Source organism: Panicum virgatum, chromosome 6N (assembly GCF_016808335.1).
Source record: "Panicum virgatum strain AP13 chromosome 6N, P.virgatum_v5, whole genome shotgun sequence".
Taxonomy (NCBI): domain Eukaryota; kingdom Viridiplantae; phylum Streptophyta; class Magnoliopsida; order Poales; family Poaceae; genus Panicum; species Panicum virgatum.
The window spans coordinates 12,585,139-12,605,753 of NC_053150.1; the positions used below are offsets into that span (position 1 = coordinate 12,585,139).

The window sequence follows — 20,615 nt, forward strand, 5'->3', positions numbered from 1 at the left end:
CACACAATTTAGTCATCAGGAAAGAATATTGGTAGTGCTACTATGAAAATTGATGACCAATGAAAATAAGAATGTTTGTAAAAGTTGGTCAAACAAGAACATGGCATCTTGTGATATTAATATATACAACGCAATTAAAGAAAGATAGGTCTATCGGGTAACATATCTATAATTGCTCTGGAATAAAGGAGTCTTGTGCTGCCAATACAGGCTAGTTAAGAAAATTGAGTATGATTTGGTACTACAAAAGGCTAGGAGCGTTCAAATAGAAATTACCTAGAGGAACAAGTACCCAGATGTTTGGAGATCCCACTTTCAAGAAAGGTGAAACCATAGCCCACGGGTCTTCCATTGCCGAAAAAAGCCACGCCTTTTGGAGTCTGCTTCTTCATATCAACAGAAACCATCCATGCCCTGTCATCCAGGGCTTCAAGCCTGCTCATGATGTGAACAACACCGTCGTCGTGCAAGCTCAGAGCAGGGTAAGTTGCGTGGAATCTCATCAAGGATGGCTCTGTGTCTTCACCCTCATTCAGATTAGGCAGCACATCATCAGCATTTCTCGGATCACGGAGCATTTGGGCATATCCCGTGTCGTTCAATGAAACTTGAGAAACATTGGTATTGCAGTCCATCCCAGTTGGAATCATTCTTTGAAATATCCAATTTCCACGTAGCAGCCTCCCAACCACCAGGGATGTACCCAGAGTTTGCCAGCTTCTTCACGTATGTTTGCATGTCCAAGAACTTGATGAGACCATTGACAACGATGATATCCCGAGTGAGCAGCGGATTGATTTTGTTGAGCCTCCTGGGCAGCACTGTCGACGGCAGTGGGATGTAACGAAGATAGTTGTTGTCCAGGAGAAGGTCGTAGATAAGGATGCCATGCCAGAGGTCCACCCAGCCAACTGAACCGAGTTCCCCTCCGATTGTGATAGCCTTGCTTGTGTAGGAGTAATCAAACTCCTCTTGCGGTGACTGCATCATCTTGGTGCGCCATTCCCTTGTCTCGGAGTTGTACAGGTGGACATCGAACTGCTTATAGTCGTACGGCCGGCGGCGGAGAATGGCGACGAAGAACATGCCGCGGCCGCGCAGCAGAACAGGCTCGCGATCGGAGAACCCCAGGGAGCAGGGCACGAGGATCGGATGAAGCGATGGCCGCTTCTTGATATCGCCTGCCTGATACACGAAGTACTCATCGCTGTTAGGGCGTACCTCGTCGCCGCCGTCAGGGGAGATGGCGAAGCGGAGAAGAACGAGGTCGTCCACCGTGTTGAGGATCTTGGGCAGGTAACCGAACGCGTACGGCACGGACTCTTGCGGCAAGGTAGGGCAGTGGACGGTGAAGCAGGAGACTCGCGGCGGGGAGGCTGTCCAGAAGGTCACCCGGATGAGTAGTTTGCCGCTCGTGAAACCCTCGGCGGTGCTGGCGTTCTCGTGAGCACTGATGTAGCCGTGGGGATCGATGAGGATCGATGCCGGAGGAGGAGAGTCCAGATCATCATCGTCGGGGGAGACAGGCTGAGGGATCGACAGCAACGTGCGAAGCGGGTCCTCCACGGATGGCGGATCGCATCGACTGAGATCGTCTTCCATGGGAACAAGGGGTGAAGGAGAGGGAATGGGATTGCTCAGTGGATTGATGAACCCTAACGAAAGCAAACTCCGCAGTCTACCAAAACGGCGCTTTTTTCTTTTATATATTTATAAAAAAATAAAAATTTCAAAAATATATGTCTGTTTTGAAAAATTTCAAAAATATACCCCGGTCGCCCTATGGGGGCGACAGGCTCTAAATGTAATTTTTTTTCTTCAAATTTGCAACGAGGTCCCTGGCCAGGGTCGCGCGTGGAAAGGGGCCTGTCGCCCCCCAACGGGCGACCGGGGGGGCCTGTCGCCCCCCCCCCTCGGGCGACCGGTGGGCCACGTCCACAGGCGCGACAGGGGGCCTCCCCCCGCGGGCGACAGGGGGGCTTGTCGCCCCCCCTCGGGCGACCGGGTCTTGCCCTCCTATATAATCATTCTACCCACATTCCCTCCTTATTTGAGCCAAAAAATTCCACCAAAAATCCAGAAAAAAGAGAGGGGTGAGGAGAAGGGAAGCGGCGAAGCCCTGCCGAATTCCGCACATGTGATCTACAGGTTAGTACATTTAGTTTATGTATTTTTGCATTGGTATTGTAGAGTAATTTAATTTAATTAGTGCTATAGTAGAACCATTTAAGTAGGAGTTTAATGATACTTTAGTTACGTAGTAGTAAATTAGTTTAGAAAATTAGTACTACGCATTTATTATTACAATTACAGTACTATTAGAGACGTGTTTATAAATTAATTACGATTTAGAATATAATTTCGCATATGCAGTATAGAATTTGAGTGTCATCACGTAGTTATGAATACTTATATGTTGTAGTTGAATTCCATACTTAGTTTTTACGGATTATTGAATAAGGTAGTGAAGTAAAGAGTATAACTCGACAAGTATTTTGTGATATACAGATATGTCGAGCAAGATGCAGTTTCAAGTATTTTATGGTGACTACAATGTTTTGTATGGGCCAAATAGAGTAGACCTTTCTGCCTTTAAGTGCACATCTAGCGCCATAGATAAACCTCTGGAAAGGAGTTTTGGTTCCATATGTAAGTGGCTGCAGCGTGGGTTCCGTGTTGATCCGTTGACACATGTGATGACCGTCCAGTCTCTTGTTAATTGGGAGGTAGAAAGTGATTTATGGGAATTGATGATGATACACAGCACTGATGACTGGCAGAAGTAAATGCAAGCAGCTCTAGAACGTGGGTGGTCTCTAGTCATTCTTGTTCAAATCCGGGAGAAGACACAAAATGAAATCTAACATGGTGCAGATCAAGCAACTCCGAGTATTCGAAGAGAGACCAACTATGTTGAGCAAGATGAGTCAGAAGAGATAGAGAACCAAAACATGGGACCACATGGCCTTGCTGATGAGGGAGAGAGGATACATAGTATTGTGGACGAGATAGAGGCAGAAGACCAAACCGCAATAGAGATGGAAGAATATGAGGGCTCATCTGATGACGAGCAGTACTCATTGCCAAAAGAGTGGAAGGAGCAAGGTTTTGGCAGTCATGTTGCAGAAGACGTACGAAATCAGGAGTGGGAGTACAGAGGGAATGAGGTAGTGCAAGGTGCAACATATCCAAACATTGAAGCCGCAAAAGATGCTGTGAGACTATGGGCAATATCATTGAAACGAGAATTTAGAGTCGTAAAGTCTGGCAGTAAAGAATATGAAGTGAAGTGTGTGAATGATGGATGTCCATGGCGAGTACATGCATTCAAGGGAAAATGGAAGTCGAACTGGAAATGTTCCATTGTGACAGAACACACTTGTTTGCTGTCAGAAGTTCTTCCCTCGCATCGCAATATATCATGCGACTTTGTTGCAAAGCAAATATATGGGTTGATTATGGACAACCTAAATTATGAGCCAAAAATGATTGTTCGACATTGAGTAGACTTACCAGTACACCATTAGTTATTTGAAGGCATGGCGGGCTAAACAAAGGGTGTTCGAGATGCGGTTCGGCACATACGAGGCATCATATGATAACATACCCAGGTTGCTGCTAGAAATTCTGGAAGCTTTTATGACACATATCTCGTACAAGCCGTGACTAGGGGGCAAAGCATTCTACAACGAGCCTTCTTTTGCATAGGTGCTTGTGTTAGAGCATTTCAGTGTTGTCTTCCGGTGATCTGCATGGATGGCACATTTCTGACTGGAAGGTATAAAGGTCAGATACTCACTGCAATCGGGGTAGATTGCAACAACTAAATAGTTCCGCTCGCATTTGCATTTGTTGAGAATGAGAACTTAGACAGTTGGTATTGGTTCCTTGAACGAGTGAAGGTTCATGTTGTTGCTGCACGTCCAGATGTGTGCCTTATTAGTGATAGGCATGCAGGTCTGCTGCAATCAATACTGAAATTGCAATGTGGAACTGCGACAACGCCTCCATTGTGGCCCGATGTCCAAAACAGGTGGCGCGTTAGGCATATGGGTGCAAACTTCTATGACCACTTCAAGAACAAAGATCTTAAGAACATGTTTAAGAGGTTGTGCACCCAAAATCAACAGAGAAAATTCAATGCATTATGGCAGATGCTTGATCAGTTGACTGCAGAGCTAGTGAAGGTAAGGGCATCAGGAATAAGCACGAGTCAGGCTGCAGAGGCTAGGGATTCAATTGAGAAGACATTTTCACACTGGATTCGAGGTGCACCTAAGGAGAAATGGTCATTCCTTTATGATACCAGCGGAATACGGTATGGTATTCAGACAACGAACCATGCAGAGTGTTTCAATATGGTTATGCGTTCTTGTCGTGCCTTTCCTTTTGTGGGAATTGTTGAGTTCATCATGTATGGGTGCATGAAGTATTTCAGAGAGCGTTACATGAATGCAAGCATAAACATCAGCAACCCCCAAATTCAGTTTTGCACAAGAGTGACCCAATATATGCAAGAGAAGATTGAAAAGGCCAAACTGCACCGCGTCATATCGACAGGTACAATGGAGCATATATTTGAGGTTCTATGCAAGGATAGAACTGGTCGTGGTATCCGTAGAGATAGGGTGGTACAGGAGAGTTTGATTACAGTAGATGGCAAAGCCTTTTGCTCCTGCATGAAGCCTAAGTTATTGCATTTGCCATGCTCGCATCTCATTGCGGCATGTGCAGAGTCTGGGTTGCAGCCAGGAGTATTTGTTTCACCTTACTTCAGCAAGGAAGCAGCTGTATCCACTTGGGGACATGAGGTATACGGGATTGGAATAGTGGGGCCTTTTATTCAGAATAATGAGAATAAGATGTTTATTCCTGATCCAGCCACTAAGAAAGGTAAAGGCCGCCGTCAGACACGTCGTATTCGGAATGGTATGGACGAGTCCGAAGCAAGCAAGGCACAAAAATGTTGCAGCCAATGTGGAGCATTGGGTCACAACTACAAGAAGTGTCCTCAGAATGCACTTCACGATGCTGCTGACGTCGGTCCTTCCGGAAATCCCAGAGATGGAGCACCTCCTACGTTCAGACGACCATCGGCGAGAATTGCTCGTGTAAGGCATTCGGTGTCATGATCCACAATTGTATCGAACATATCTGTAATATGTAGTAATCGGGTGTCCAGTTTGTATGGAACATATCTGTAATGTATAAATATCGTGTGTGGAGTTTGTATCGAACCTATCAGTAATATGTAGTAATCGTGCGTGGAGTTTGTATCGAGCCTATCTGTAATGTATAAATATTACGCGTCCAGTTTGTATGAAACATATATGTACTTATGTGTTCTAATATATTTTTGAATGCAGGTATGGAGATGGACTCCTTGCTAGACCCAGTTATCGACTCGAGCCACAAATCTTACTTTGCAGCAGTTGAGCACCGAGCCCTATAGGTGCTACGTCCTCGTCCACCTGGGGAGGCGATCTCTATACACCACGATTGGTGTGACAGGTATGTAATGAAATATTATTGTTTATCACTTATGTATTCATCGGTATTCCTTTATTTCGACAATTTTGTTTATTGCAGGTTACGTGAGGCCGGTCTACTGACTCTGGGCCGTCTTGTCGAGGGTGGGCCTATTCAGCTCGACCGATCCCTCCTGACGGCGCTCGTTGACTGATGGAGGCCGGAGACACACACGTTCCACCTCCCGTGTGGGGAGATGACTCCTACACTGCAGGACGTGGCCTACCTCCTCGGCCTCCCTATCGTCGGGGAGGCTGCAGGTCCGCGTGTGGTGGCGGCCTCATGGAAGGATGACCTAGAGGCCCGTTTTGTCCTGGTTGACCGCGTGGAAGAAGCAGGTCCGATCAACCCGCTCCCGCGAGCAGCAGGTCCTTCGAAGACCTGGTTCCTATAGTTTACAATACGTATTCATTGCATATTTAAATTTAATTGTTACAATTCACATGTTGCATTGTCAGTTGAAACCATTAATCTTAATTGTTTATGCAGCCTGCCCTGTTGGCTGCGGATGCCGACGAGTACAGTGTGACCAGATCGCTGGAGGCGTACCTAGTTTGGTTGTTTGGTTACATCATGTTCAACAACACTCATGGCAACTCGGTCGATAGGATTCTCCTTCCGTATGCACGGGAGATTGCGGATGGAGACGAGGACGTACCGGCCTACAGCTGGGATGAGGCGGTACTTGCAGCCACTTACCGTGGACTCTGCGACGGCTGCATGAAGACACATGGGAACGCTATCCTGGCAGGGTGCCCACTACTGCTACAGCTTTGGTCGTACGAGAGGCTAGCCGTTGGTCGGCCCATCGTCAGCCACGAGCCTTACCACGGGGCCATGTACGGCGACGAGGAGGATGACAGGCCCACTATGGGAACTGTCTGGATCTGGCGTCAGGTACGTTCGCAACAAATCTAATTTTGTTATTCATTGTTACATGATGCATTAGCGCACTTTTAATTTTACTTATTCAGACTGCAGAGGTCATGGGCGCATGCGCAGGTTAGACGCGCATATCCTGAGTTTGTTTCGGAGCTCGACATGCTGACGCCCGAGGACGTTGTCTGGGAGCCTTACAGCCCAGAGGCTGTGGCTACCCGTGCACTAGCAGGCCTGTCTTCGCACTGCTCTGCGAATGCGAGCCTGTGGCTTACTACAGCCGTCCTGGTTTATGACATCGCGGTTGAGGCATATTGCCCCTGGAGAGTCAGGAGACAATTTGGACAGCGCTAGGAGTTTCCGGTGCCCACCGCGTTGGAGCGTGTCAGTCGCCAGGACCACAGGTAATTATGAATGAACTTGGCTCATACATTCGTGTCGAATCTAACGATTCTTCGTGGTCCACTTTTATAGGTTGTCAAGGAGTGGCTTGCCGTGCTCTGATGATTGGCTCACCAAGATGCAGCCGTGGATGGACCAATGGGAACAGGCTGACGAGCACTTGGTCCATCCAACAGGACCACACACAGACAGCTTCTTTAGGGATTACCTCACCTGGTACTTACCCCGGACTCGGGCTCGTCTGGTTTATGTTGACACTCACCCGCAGCCACACCAGGCGAGGCCTCAGGATGGCTATGCCCGGCACCACATGGAGGCACTAGCTGGCGCGGTGAGTCTCTTGATCATATTTGCATATATATATATATATATATATATATATATATATATATTCATAAGATAATTCATGTGTTTCCAACTGTTTCTTTACTGAATGTATGCAGTTTCGCCTTTGCAACATGATGGAGACGGACTGCTCGACTTACCTGATGAGGGTACGTGCCGGATCCCTATTGACCCAGTTTGAGCAGACAGAGGCATGGTCGAGGCAGCGTGACCAGTTGCGTCAGGTAGTGCACAACTTGGGAAGCCGTGTGCAGTACGAAGACAGCCACGGGTCGTCCCAGGCCTCGTCGTCGTTCCCGTGTCCGTCGACCGTGCACGGGCCGACGTCGCAGTTCTTCACAACTGTAGGTAACGTAGATATCTCTTTTAAATTAGATAAGTGTTCCTACATATTTACTACTATCACAAACAGAATATGATCCAGCTACTACGTTCAGCCATACTGGAATGTTTAGAGGGACAACACCAGTTGGCGGACCGTATCCAAGGATGGTACCGGGGCCACAGATACCGGCCTACACAGGTTAGTTTATGTTTCGCATTTCGGTTTCTACATGTCATGACGAAAGACACGAGCGTACGCTAACATCCGCATTTTATGCGTAGGATTCTACCCCGATGCGGGCGCCGGACCTTCTTCTTCCTCCTTTCGACCTGATACATAACATTCTCTCAATGCACTCACTAATTTACCACGCAACATATGTTGGTTTACGTTTATATGTTACGCAGGGTTTGTTTCGAGTATGTTCGTTCCAGATAACGAGGGTTTCACCTTAGACGAACTCGACAGCCTGACTCCAGACTCACCTGGCGCGCATGGTGACCCCGATGTCTTGGGGTATTCACAGCTAGGAGGAGCACCACTTGGGATCTCTCAGCAGCAGACACCGCAGCCCCTTTTGCGTCCTGAGCGACAGGTGAGGTGTCCGGATCGTCACACCTACTCCGAGGGCCATGTCCGTGCTCAGCAGAGGGCTAAGAGGGTCCGACGCCCTAGGGGTGGTTAGATATATCCGATGTTTGTATCTCTGCTGTTTATTTGTAATGAGATAGCTGTGGGCCGTTTATTTGTATCCGATGTTTATGATTGTGGTAGTTTACTTGTCATTTGTTTCTATAGATACTATTAATGTGAACTTGTTATGTTTGTGGGTACCATAATGCTCGTGAAATAAGGGAAGTTCTTGCGAATTTTTTCCGTGATTTAATGAAGGACAAGTTAGGTGCGGTAGGAGTTAGCGGCCGAGATCCCGCCGACGATGATGACGACTACCGCATACAGTGTAAACTTCGTGACACGCTCGAATAGCTCAAAATAGGGACCATAGTGTATCTAGCTGCGAGTACGAGATCACAGGTTGCCACTGCTCAGCACGGCGATCACGGGTTTCCCAAATGTCGCATTGTTTGCCCAGACATACGTGACAAAAGACGACAACCCAATAGCAGTGCCCTTCCACCATTTCAAAAAGATGTGGCAACACGGCAACCACACCAGCTCACCTTCAAAGCAGTCTCTCTGGTGAGGACGACGGACCTGTCATTCTACAGCGAAGGTCTGTGGCGTGTAGTGGGGAAGGCGGCATCTAGGCGCGATCGACCGAGCGGCAGCAATGCAGTGCTGTGAGTCTGCATGCACTTAGATGCTCTACATGCACAGAGAGGCATCGAGTAGTCATTTTGAGAATCGAATCTAGCCTTTTCAGTGTTAGGTCAGCTAGCCTCTTCACTGTGTTGTCATGTAGGCTTTTTAGGTGCATTTACACTCCACACTCCGGGTATCAAACCTTTGTGCGCTTATAAATACTCCGAAGTTTGTGAACTCCCAGCAGCACTCAAACACCAAAGCTCATTGTATACCCAATGTCTGGAGGTGGGTCTAGCGGGAAGAATTACTACGGTTTTGGGAAAGGAAAATGGGAAAGAAAGGGAGACCCCATAATATGGGAGGGGCCTCTTGGACCTGATTCCTTTCCGGAACCAGTGTTTGAGTTTCCGCCGCAGCACAAGAGTGAATTTACCAATGAAACTCCTCTTCGACAATACGATAACCGTAGAGAACCGTGGCCAAAATGCAGACATGGTGAGGACTGCTTAGTGCAGATGTGCACCGACGGGATGGATGGCGGTCGGCGTTTCTTTAAATGTCCACACGCATGGGTAATACTCGATTGTTTCATTTCTTTATCTTCAATAGGACACCTTATATGAAATTTGTTTTGCAGTCTTCCGATGCTCTAGAAAACTGTGGTTTTACTAGGTGAGTCGATCCTGCACCAATTGATTCTGTTCAGGAGTTCATCGAGTACCTCCAGATAAAGATCTTTGATCTGGAATGCAAGGTGAACCATTATGAGGAAGTGAGCGAGGGTAACATAGACGACGAAAATGATGATACCAGCAATGTTGCCGGTTCACAGGATGAACCATACACTATTCCTTACTGCAACTGCCCTTGTCACAAGAAGAAGGGCCCTGCGCCTCCGGCACCACCGCCTGCACCACCTGCAATGGGTGGATACTGCGGAGAAGGCTCAACGCAGTTTGCTACGTGGGGGTACGGCTACTAGGACTACCCTAGTGCTAGTGACATGCTGCATCATTGTGTTTGTTGTGTTTTTTTTAAATTACCTAAGGCATGTTAGGTTAGTCCAGAATTTGTTTACCGTAGTTTGCAACGGGTTCTGCCATGCCACTGCATGTGTGACGTGTGTTTCATTACTGTTGTATTAAGATGTAAACTTGATGGTTCACATTATGTAATGCATTTCTTAGTTCTTATTTCTTCTCGTTATATTAATTAAATATGTGCTTTTTAGTATTCTAGTGACATGAAAAGCTCCGAAAATATTAAGGATAAGTTCAAAGATTTCATAGATTCCCGGCTACAACTGCAAATTAATGGTAAAAATTACAACACACAGAGTCAAGCTCTCAACTGAAAACATAAACAACTAATTGCAGTGGCATGTGCACGCGACAAGGTAATTTCTTGTTGCATCTAAACCTACCATGCCTTATGGAATGTAAAATGCCGGGATTACATGGTACTACTCTACTGAGTGCACCGAGGATATTTGCCCTTCCTAATTGCTTCGGGCCTGGCTTCCTTTGCACGGCGTGCCCTCTCTCGCTTTCTCTCCCTGTCAGCTTCACGTTCCGCCGCCGCCTTACGATCCACCTCCTCCATCCTTTTGCGGATCTCTTCTTGCTCTTTCTTGCGCTTCTCCTCTTGCTGTTCCTCGTGCTTCATTCGGCGCCAACATTCTGCAGCCCACCTTTCTTGTTGTTCCACAAAGTCCTTTGCCTGCTGCGACTGCACGGTGTCGAACCACTGCATAAAATCACAAAGAGGCGGAGGAGACTTTGTCCAACAAAAGTTAGAATCATAACTCAATGTTAGGTCACAAAGAAAAATAGCGTCTGTTGTCCTGCTACCTTGGCCCGGTCTTTGCCGTATCGCTTAGGTGGATCATATTCGTAGTTCTCACACATAAAGAACCTCATGCCGTAGTCATCTCCTAAACCTCAGATTGCATGAACTTGCATAACGAACCGCAAAAGCACATTGGCACATCAATTCCTTCAGGTACGGTGGCTTCACACTTGCTCCACAGAATGTAGGTTGATCCTGACGAAGATATTGGCGCTATAGTGTGGTGCGCCAAATGACAAACAATGATTTCAATAATGCACATATCGTATACCAAATCGATGCGTGAAAATATAGGTACTGTCATAATTCTATTGTCTTATGCTGCAATATCAATAAGGTACTGTCATAATTCTATTCTAATTCATAATTAATTTAAAAACAAGTCTGTAATAGTACTCAAATTGTAATACTAAACGAGTGTTCTAAAGCACCAAATCTAATTCAGCTAATCTGCTAATTAAATTAAATTGTTATACAATATCAACGGATTCATACGGAAGTTACCGGTAGATCACAAGTGCGGAATTCGGCAGAGCTTCGCCGCTTTTCTTCTCCTCACCCCTCTCTTTTTTTTCTGAATTTTTAGGCTCAAATGAGAAGAGAATGGCGGCTAGGGGGGGCGACAGGCCCCCTCCCCCGGGCCAGGGACCTCTTTGCAAATTCCAAAAAAAATTACATTAGGGTCCTGTCACCCGTGGCTTGAGCGACAGGACCCCCATAGGGCGACAGGGGGGTATTTTTGAAATATTTCAAAACAGATATATATTTTTGAAATTTTGATTTTTTAAATATAAAAAAGAAAAAAGTCCACCAAAACGTCGTCTTTCCTTCTTGGGCCGGGCCTTTGCTGTCCACAAGACTTGGGCCTGTTTAGCGAATTTCCTAAAATCAGCAAGACAGAAACTGGATGCGCTATGCCGACAGTGGAGAGGAAGGGGGACGCGGGTGAGGGCTGTGCACCTGCTGCAGCTCCCAAATGGATTCCACCCCCACAAGGCCTGATGAAGGTAAATGTCAACGCCGCACTTTCGAAGAATTCTGATATTGTGGCGATGGCGGCGGTGGCGAGGGATGAGGCGGGCGCTTTCATGGGAACGTCGGCCCTAGTGATGAAGGGCGTATCCGATCCGGAGACGGCGGAAGTGCTGGCGTGCCGTGAAGGCCTAGCCCTTGCAGCGGACCTCATGATCAGGAGGGTGTGGATTACCACAGACTGCGCTTGTGCTATCCGAAGCATGGCAGGGCCTGGAATGGGTCGATACGGCCACGTAATCAGAGAGATGAAGGCTGGCTGGCGAATTTCGAAAGAGCAGAAGTTGTCCATGAAGGGAGGGCGTCAAACACAGATGCCCATGCTTTAGCTAGAAGCTCGATTTATGAATCATTAGGAAGACATGTTTGGTTTTTGATCCTCCTGATGGAGTTTGTACCAGCTACGCTGTTTGAGTAAAGTTGGCACACCCCCTTTAAAAAAAAGAAACTGGATGCGCTAGCGGGAGCAAATCGGTCATTTCAGTCTCATCTGATTAAACCATTTCTCCTCTCTGCTTTTCTTAAATAAAAAAAGATGAATTTCTTCTTGCTGCAAAAGTCAGCAAAATTGTTGATGTTAACATAAAATTTAATATTCATAAAGTTCTTGTAAAACCTCCTACCGAGCTTGGACAAAGTGTTTTTGACACTGGTTTTCAATGATATGGATTCCAAGTGGCAGCGGATCCCACATGTAACGTGAAGGACATGCGTTGGGTCACCATACTCATAGTCTTCCTTGATTTTGTTTATTTTAACCTTTTTAATCTAAAATTTTAAAAATACCTCCTTCCAAACTATATTTTCAAAAAATAACTTTTTTGGTCAGAGTCGTGCCATAGCATGTGGCGCGACCTGCCCTCCACACTGACTCGGCGCTCGCAGAGCTGGAAGCTGACGTGGCAGAGTAAGCCAGCGTGGAGGGCCAATCGAGCCACATGTTTTGGCGCGACTGTTGGTATTTCTTAGCGTCACTACTAGGTGGTGCGTTCTAGTGCTAAAGCCAAGAGAACCGAATTGGTAAAATTATGATCACGAATAAATCCACAAGCGTACTTGATATCGTTGTAACTTTCTGCGAGGAGTATTCCAAGGGTTTAATTGTATCAACAGGGAATGTGTGTGCACTATCTTCTATTATAGTCTATTGGTCGAAGGACACCAAACCTTAGCTAAGTCAGGAAGATAGCAAGGAGCTTCATAAAGGATGTAGATTCTAAAGGAAAGATCAGTCGCATGTTATGGAACTTGCTTCGGGCGTCGGCTTACCCTAGACATCAACAGATGCCTCCGGCTCCGGCATGTGGCTCTACGCTGTATCCGAATGTGGAGGAATACAAAGGGTCCAACGGTTGTCACTACCGCAGCCTACCTCTAACTATCTGTGGGATACAAGGCAAACGAAGGATAACCCGCAGTCATAACACCACGTCTACTCCACCAATCACTACTATAGCATGACTACATCTGCACACCCGTAACCCTGCTATAGCACTTCGTACAAGTACGAAGCGACAAACCCGCGAGTATGTATCAGATCTTACTGATAATCGAATCACACAGTGTTGGTATTTCTTAATGTCACGAATAAATCTGCAAGCGCACGAAGATACCGTTGTAGCACTTCACTCGATGAGTAGGGTTATCGTTATTTATATTTTCCAAGGGAATGGGTGTAGCGGTCTCAGGCTAGTCAGGGCCCGGAGAGGAAGGATGATGAGAATGATCTGGGTAGCGTGGCTTTCTATGGGAAAGATACAGAGGAAAGGTATACCCCGGCTACTACTCGCTTGCTTCGAGCATCGGTCTACGCCTGGTCTGCCAAGCGCCTCCAGCTATTAGTTCTACGCCGAACCCGAACGTGGGAGAATATAAGGGATGTATGGGGCTGTCACCACCCGCACACCTACTCCTCAGACCATAGGGAAAGGTAGCAAACAAAGGAGACCTCTAGTATAGACACCACGTCTACACTAGCGACCCCGACTCTGACCACAGCCAGACTCCGCATGGACGCCTAAAGTCCTAAGGCCAGAGCCCCCACCACAAGGACGAGCGATGAACCCACAAGCGAATAATAACAAAAATATAACTTTACTGAGTAGTCACCACCGTAGAATAACTTGGGTACTCGCTCAAGCGCGTGTACCCGCCGAGGTACAAGCGGAGGAAGTCCGACAACTCCGGCTCTCCTCCGAGGTTCTTCCTTCGCACACTTCCTACTCTAATCTATTCTAAGGTGGATCTCCTCTCCTTGTTGGTATTTCTTAACGCCACCACTAATGGTACCATATTAGCATCATGAGCGTCAAGGCAACCTGGATATACCTATGAGTACGAACGAATCCACAATTGCATGGATATACCATTGTACCACTTCACCTAAGGAGTATTCCAAAGGGTATCGAATGTAAGGAACGGGTGCGAACTAGCTCCGGCCTTGCTATGGTCTAAGGACACCACTCTATAGGATGAGACAGATGAAAAGGATCCTGCAGATAGCGGGATGAGTCAAGGACGGTTTCTCTTGTATGTTCTCTCACTTCAGGCACCGGCTCACCTGGCTCTAACAGGCGACTCTGGCCTTTGGCTCTACGTTGTATCCGAACAGATAGGATTGCAAAGGGTCCAATGGCTGTCACTACCGCGGCCTACCTCTATCTAACCGTGGCATACAAGGCGAACGAAGGATAACCCGTAGTCTAGACACCACGTCTACACCACCGATCACTACTATAGCTCGACTACGTCTGACATCCCGCAATAATATAGCACTCCGCACAAGTACGGAGTGGCGAACCCGCGAGGGAGAAACTAGAACTCACTGAGCTACACAACTATCACATGCAAAAGGATCACGAATGCGACTTTGATCTAAATAGAATATGCATGAATACTCACTTTATTATAATTGAAGAACAGCAGAATCTGTAGAGGTTCGTGCTTGAGGAAAGGCGCCAGCACAACCGGCACGGCCCCAAGCCACCCCCCACTCTTCTCCTACTCTCTAATCACTAGCAAGCCATCACCTAAACTATGCATGGGTAGCTCTCCTCTCCCTAAGAGAAGCCCAAAGGCAAAAGTGAGAAATGAGGAGAAGTGTGTGTCCCTATTCCTACCCCTCTCCTTCTATTTATAGGAGTGGAGCACCGGGGTTTGGACGGAATCTCGTGTGTAGCTTCCTTTGCCATCCCACCTATGCATCTCATATGATTGGGTGCGAGATGCTTTCTCTTTGAAGTAACCATAGAGGCCTATTAAGTACCGGCTAAGATGCTGACTGGTACTAAATGTCACTCTTTAGTATCGGTCGGTGTCATTGACTGGTACTAAATGGCCGCGTCAGTTTAATACCGGTCCAAAACACCAACAGGTGGGTGGTGTTATGACCCGGTATTAAAATGGCTCCAGGGGCTTTTAAATTTGGACCTGGTACTAATTTGTAGGGATGAAAAGTTATTTTTCTTGTAATGTGAAGAGGAACAATATCCCACACTACTCTGTCCTGCTACTATCGCAACAATAGAATAGAATAAATTATTTCCCTTTCTTCTAATTAACGTGTCCAAATTTCTCAAAAGTCCATATGAGTAGTATACAGATATACGGGTATAGCTACAGCTGGACAGACGGATTACAGATTGATAGATATACTTGTAGCTAGTATATTCTGAATTTATTAAGTTTTATGAATAAAAATTTGGCACAGCTTGCTTGCATGTATTTGTTTATTTAGAATAAAAAAGAATAAAAAAATGAGGACACGCCGCCGGATCCGTGCGCACGGCAGAGGCGGTGGCGAGGCCCGGCGGAGGCGAGGCCACGGCGGAGGCGATGGTGAGGCCGCGGAGGAGGAGCGCGGCGGCGTGTCCCGCGTCTATGGCCGCCTCCCTTCTCCCTCGAGTGCACCGGCCCCCTCAATCCCTGGATCCGCTCCGGCCTCCCTCCCTCAGTCAGGTGGCCCTACCTTCCTCCCTCGCTCGCCGCGCCGGTCGTCCGCGGCCTTGATCCGGCGGCACGGAGGAGGAGGCGGGTTGCGCGCAGCACGGAGGCGGCACAGGTTCCACAGAGGCGGTTCCGCTCGAGGAGAGAGATGATGCAATTTTGCTTCGTCTCTCTCCTCGAAGGCAATATGACTTCCGCGTTTTGCATCTCTGTTGGAAGAGGACCAAAACATGCACAGTGCCATGTGGCGAGGCAAAAAAAAAAAAAAAGCTTTTGCCTCAGCTATTGAAGTCAGCCTAAGATCGACTTTGCTCCTCCTTGCAACGGATGAGAAGAAGTGAAACCTACGCCCACAGCTAGCAGACTACTATTTACAATCAACTGCTCTTGTTAAGCTTTCAATAAAAAAACATTGTGTTGCTTCACTCGGCCAATTGGCTCCGATGAAGAAGAGAGAAGAAGAAGAAGCCATTTGAGTGTTGAATAAGTTGCTTAATTCGCTACATCACCATCTCGGCGCATACATAAATCTGCAGCCTATTTACACCCTAACGATGGATTGGTGTGTCTCTACATCACCATCTCGGCCGGCAGCGCCAGGTTCAGGTCCAGCCCCAGCAGGCCCACGGCCGGCGCCGCGTCGAACGCCACCGACGACGACCCTGAGAAGCTCCGCTCTTCCTCGCTCTTGGCGGCAGGAACTGCAGCAGCGCCGGCGCCACGGCCACCATCGCCTCCGGGTCCAGGAACAGCTGGCACGACGGCGGCGTCCCCGCCACGGCCGGGAGCGCCAGGCCCAGTTCCAGCGACGGAGGCGCCGCGACGGCCGCCGTCACCGCCCGCGGCGAGTCCCGGGAGGAGCAGCACGACGACGCGTCCTCCGACAGCACGGCGCTCGCGCTCTCGCTCGCCGCAGGGGCAGCTGCGGCGGCCGCCTTGGCCTCCTGGGCGGAGGGGAAGTTGGTGGCGGCGCGCGGCCCGCGGAGCCTGCGCGCGGCGGCGTCGTAGGCGCGCGCCGCCTCCTCGGGCGTGTCGAAGGTGCCCAGCCACACGCGCGCCTTGCGCACCGGGTCGCGGATCTCCGCCGCGTACCGGCCCCACGGCCGCTTCCGCACGCCGCGGAGCCTCGGCTGCTCCGCGCCGCTGCCGCTGCTCCCGGCCGGCGAAGTCGACCTCCTCGGCGCCATTGGTTGCTCAATCTGGCGTCGCTGCTCGCGTCCTCGCTGGCTTCTTGCAGCCTAGCTTCTTCTCGCTCGGTTGTCTGCAGCTGCAGCCTGGAGCTTGCGAAGGATGGATGGGGATGTGCACCTGGCGAGGCGAGGCGCCGGAATATAAATACACCGCAAGAAGGAGCCGGGGGCCGGGGGCGGCGGTGCGGTGACGGTGACGTGGAGTGTGGGCCCAAGCGGGAGGTGGAAGGAAGGTGTGGTCTGGGTCACGCGGTGGACCGGGCCCGCGGCGCCGTCCCGCGCGTGGCCGGCGGCTCGCGGCGTCGGCTTTCGGGGCCGTTTCTCGTGGCACCCAACGTGTCTGCTGCTCTGCTCAGGCTCTTTCTAATTTTTTTTTAAGTATATCACATCGAATATATATATGAATAATATATTTTAAAAAATAACTAATTATATAATTCAACTGTAAATACGAATCTTTTAAACTTAATTAGTCTATAATTAAATATTAATTATTAAATAACAATAAAAATACTTATCCAAAATTAAAAATTTTGGCAAACTAAACACAGCGTCAGTGCTGAGCTCGGTCGGTAGGTTGCCCCCGCGCCGCCGTCGGGCACTCGGGCCGAGACACTCTTCGTAAGTGGCAGGATTTCATATTAGAATAGTTAAGTAGTATAATATACTTTTAAATATTTATTTTTGTAAATAAATAAATGGGTGTGTCTGCTGCTTACTCGGATTTGGTACTGAAGCACATTTCGTTGTTACTTGGCAAATAATATCTAATTATAAACTAATTAGGTTTAAAAGATTCAGCTCGTGCTAATCAGTTAGACTGTGTAATTAGTTATTTTTTTTCAACTGCATTTAATGCTCTATGTATATATTTGAAGATTTGATGTGACGGATACTGTTAAAATTTTTAGGAACTAAACCGAGCCCGGATGTCAAATCACACAAGTATGCTACCATGAAAAATCGAGTGAACTAGACACATCTGTTACATAATTTTTTTAACCACCAGATGTTATTCCAAAATGTAAAAATAGATAAAAATAGATAAACAAAAAATAATTAACAAATCTTGTTCAAAAGAAGCAAAATAAACAAATAACAAGAAAAATTAAAAAAAATCACCCAAATCTTATCTATGGTTTAGGAGCAAAAGTTTGAGGATCGGTGCCCCTCAAATCTAGACATGCAAATGAGAAAAGTCAAATGTCAAAATGTCCAAAAAAATTTCTATGGTTTACAAAACACAAAAGTTTGATAATTTTAAAGATTCCGGTGAAAATTTTCCATCCGCTCCTAAACGTCGGATGCGCATACGTATGTTGCTGGGATGAGCCTTGCGTGCAAGTGCATAGATGATGGGATGCACAGTGTTTCATGTTTTCCGCCGGTGGTGGGAATATGCTGGAAAAAAAATCCAGTTTCTTCCTCTGAATTAAAAGTTCGTTCGTTCAAAAGTTGGTTTAGAGGGCGGTATCACAAGGAAGAAACTGGGAAGAACAAAAGAAGAGAGAAGAGAATACCGGAAAGCGGAGGGGAATACGCAGGTGGCGGGCGCGTGCGCGGCAATCCGCGAGCACCGCACGCGCTCGGGGCGGCTGCTGCCCTGCCGGCCTGACCTCGCGGTAGCGTGTGGTCCTGCGGCGGCGGCGCCGCGCCGGGTTGGGGGACATTTAAAAAACCGGTGGCGGCTGGTGGTTGAGGCGGCGGCGGCGGCGGCGGCGCGCGCATCTGGCACGCCGACAGGAGTCAGGAACCGGACGGGCGCGCCACACGCGTCGGCGTCGGTGCCCACGCCGAGCACTGAGCAGTAGCGATAGTGGTGACCTGGCACCGATTTTTTATTCCTCCGTCCAGATCCCCCAACGATCGGCGCCGGCTGCCGACACGACACGGGTGCGTGCGCTGCCTCGAAACCCCGGCGTACTTGCCAGGACGGCCGGAACGTGCCGCCGCCGCGTCTCTCGGCTGCTCGCTCGCTTCTCACAGGCTTGGTTGGCCGTGCCGCTGGCCGGCGAGGACAGGGCAGGGAGGGGCCGGAGAGTGAAGCAGACCACGTCTCTTCACTTGGACATGGCATCAAGGCCCCTGAGCTGAGCTCAAGATCTGTGTACTCGGGGATCGGGCGCCTATCGAAATAAAGCCTTTCCATTGCTGCCATGCATCTGAAAATGAGTCATGAATTGTTCTTGGAAAAAAAAAACAAATAGCTCCGGCCACGGGAGATCAATTATGTTTCACAGGGCTCTGAATCTCTGATTAAGATGAAGCCTTTTGAGTCCTGGCAAATTTCCTTACATCGCTTACATGACCATCCCAACGCGTGCAGAAATCTGCAGCCTATTTACACCTGATGATGGAATCTTGATCGATGAGCTAAGTAATTCCTACTGTGCTAATTAACCGACTGATTAGTCTGTGTCTACATCACCATCCCGGCCGGCAGCGCCAGGTTCAGGTCCAGCCCCAGGCCCACCGCCGGCGCCGCGTCGAGCACCACCGATGAGGAGGAGCTCGACCCTGAGCAGCTCTGTTCTTCCTCACTCTTGGGCGGCAGGAACTGCAGCAGCGCCGGCGCCACGGCCACCATCGTCGCGGCCGGGTCCAGAAACATGTGGTACGGCTGCGCGGCGGCCACGGCCGGGAGCGCCAGGCCTAGGTCCAGCGACGCGGGCGCCGCGGCCGCCAACGTCACCGCCAGCGGCGAGTCCCGGGAGCACGATGACGACGACGACGCGTCCTCCGACAGCACGGCGCTCCCGCTCGCGCTCGCCGCCGGGGCAGCTGCGGCGACCGCCTTGGCCTCCTGGGCGGAGGGGAAGTTGGTGGCGGCGCGCGGCCCGCGGAGCCTGCGCGCGGCGGCGTCGTAGGCGCGCGCCGCCTCCTCGGGCGTGTCGAAGGTGCCGAGCCAGACGCGCGCCTTGCGCGCGGGGTCCCGGATCTCCGCCGCGTACCGGCCCCACGGCCGCCTCCGCACCCCGCGGAGCCTCGGCTGCTCTTCCGCCGGCGCCGGCGCGCACACGGCGCTGCCGCCGCTGCTCCCGGCCGGCGACGGTGACCTCTTGGGCGCCATGGGATCGCTTCTACCCGACTCGCCGCTGTCTGGCTGGCTTCGTCGCGAGCGAGAGCTCGAGATTCTCGCTCGCTTCCTTGCTGCTGGAGGCTCGGAGCTGGAGAGGGCGGATGGGGATGCCGCTAGGGAGGCGCGGGAATATATAACTCGGCGCGGGGAGGGATGGTGGGAGGGGGGCGGCGGTGCGAAGGCGACGGTGACGGGGTGAGGTGGAGGGTGGGGCCCGCGCGGGAGAGGTGGAAGGAAGGTGAGGTCTGCTCGAGCGTGGGGCCGGCGGCGCCGCCCACAGCGGGGGCGTTTCGGCGGCTCGTGGCGTCGGTTTGCCGAGCCCGTTCCTCCCGACTCCTGTGCGCCGGCGCGCCGAGCTAGCGTGTCCGCCCTGTGATGCGCTGGCTCGTGGCTCGTGTGGGGGTGCGGCGGAGCGGGTTGCCCGCGCAACCGTCCGATCAGGGAACGACGTCCCGTGATCGGCTGTCGACGTCACCGCCGTGTTTCACTTTTCAGCTGCCTGTACTTGTGTTCTCGAGATGCGTGAACCGACCTCGACAGTCGGTGCCCGGACTGGGCGGCGTGGGTGCCACGCTCGTCGCTGCCGGCCGCTGTTGCCCGGAAAGTAGTAGCAGTGCCCCGGCCGTGATTCTTTTGTTATTCCTCTGTCCGTCCACCTCTCCCAGAGCTGCCGACACGGCGCGTCCGCGTGCGCTGCCTCGAAGCCTCGCCGCGCGGGGCCGGGCCGTGCCGTGCCGGTGCCGGTGCCGGTGCCGCCGCGTCTCTCGCCTGCGCC

At 50.0% G+C, this 20,615-nt stretch overlaps 1 protein-coding gene and 1 pseudogene across 1 annotated transcript; both read right to left on the reverse strand.

The window, feature by feature from the left end:
- Positions 1–15,856: 15,856 nt before the first annotated feature.
- Positions 15,857–16,918, reverse strand: LOC120679116 (annotated as a pseudogene).
- Positions 16,919–18,946: 2,028 nt separating this feature from the next.
- On the reverse strand, positions 18,947–20,127 carry LOC120679117 (ethylene-responsive transcription factor 8-like). The gene has a single exon (XM_039960633.1). The coding sequence runs from the start codon at positions 19,829–19,831 to the stop codon at positions 19,181–19,183; it is 651 nt and encodes a 216-aa protein (XP_039816567.1). The 5' UTR covers positions 19,832–20,127; the 3' UTR covers positions 18,947–19,180.
- Positions 20,128–20,615: the final 488 nt, after the last annotated feature.

Excerpts from the sequence above, each read along its gene's own strand:
- LOC120679117 (XM_039960633.1), bottom strand. The coding sequence starts at position 19,831 with ATGGCGCCCAAGAGGTCACCGTCGCCGGCCGGGAGCAGCGGCGGCAGC.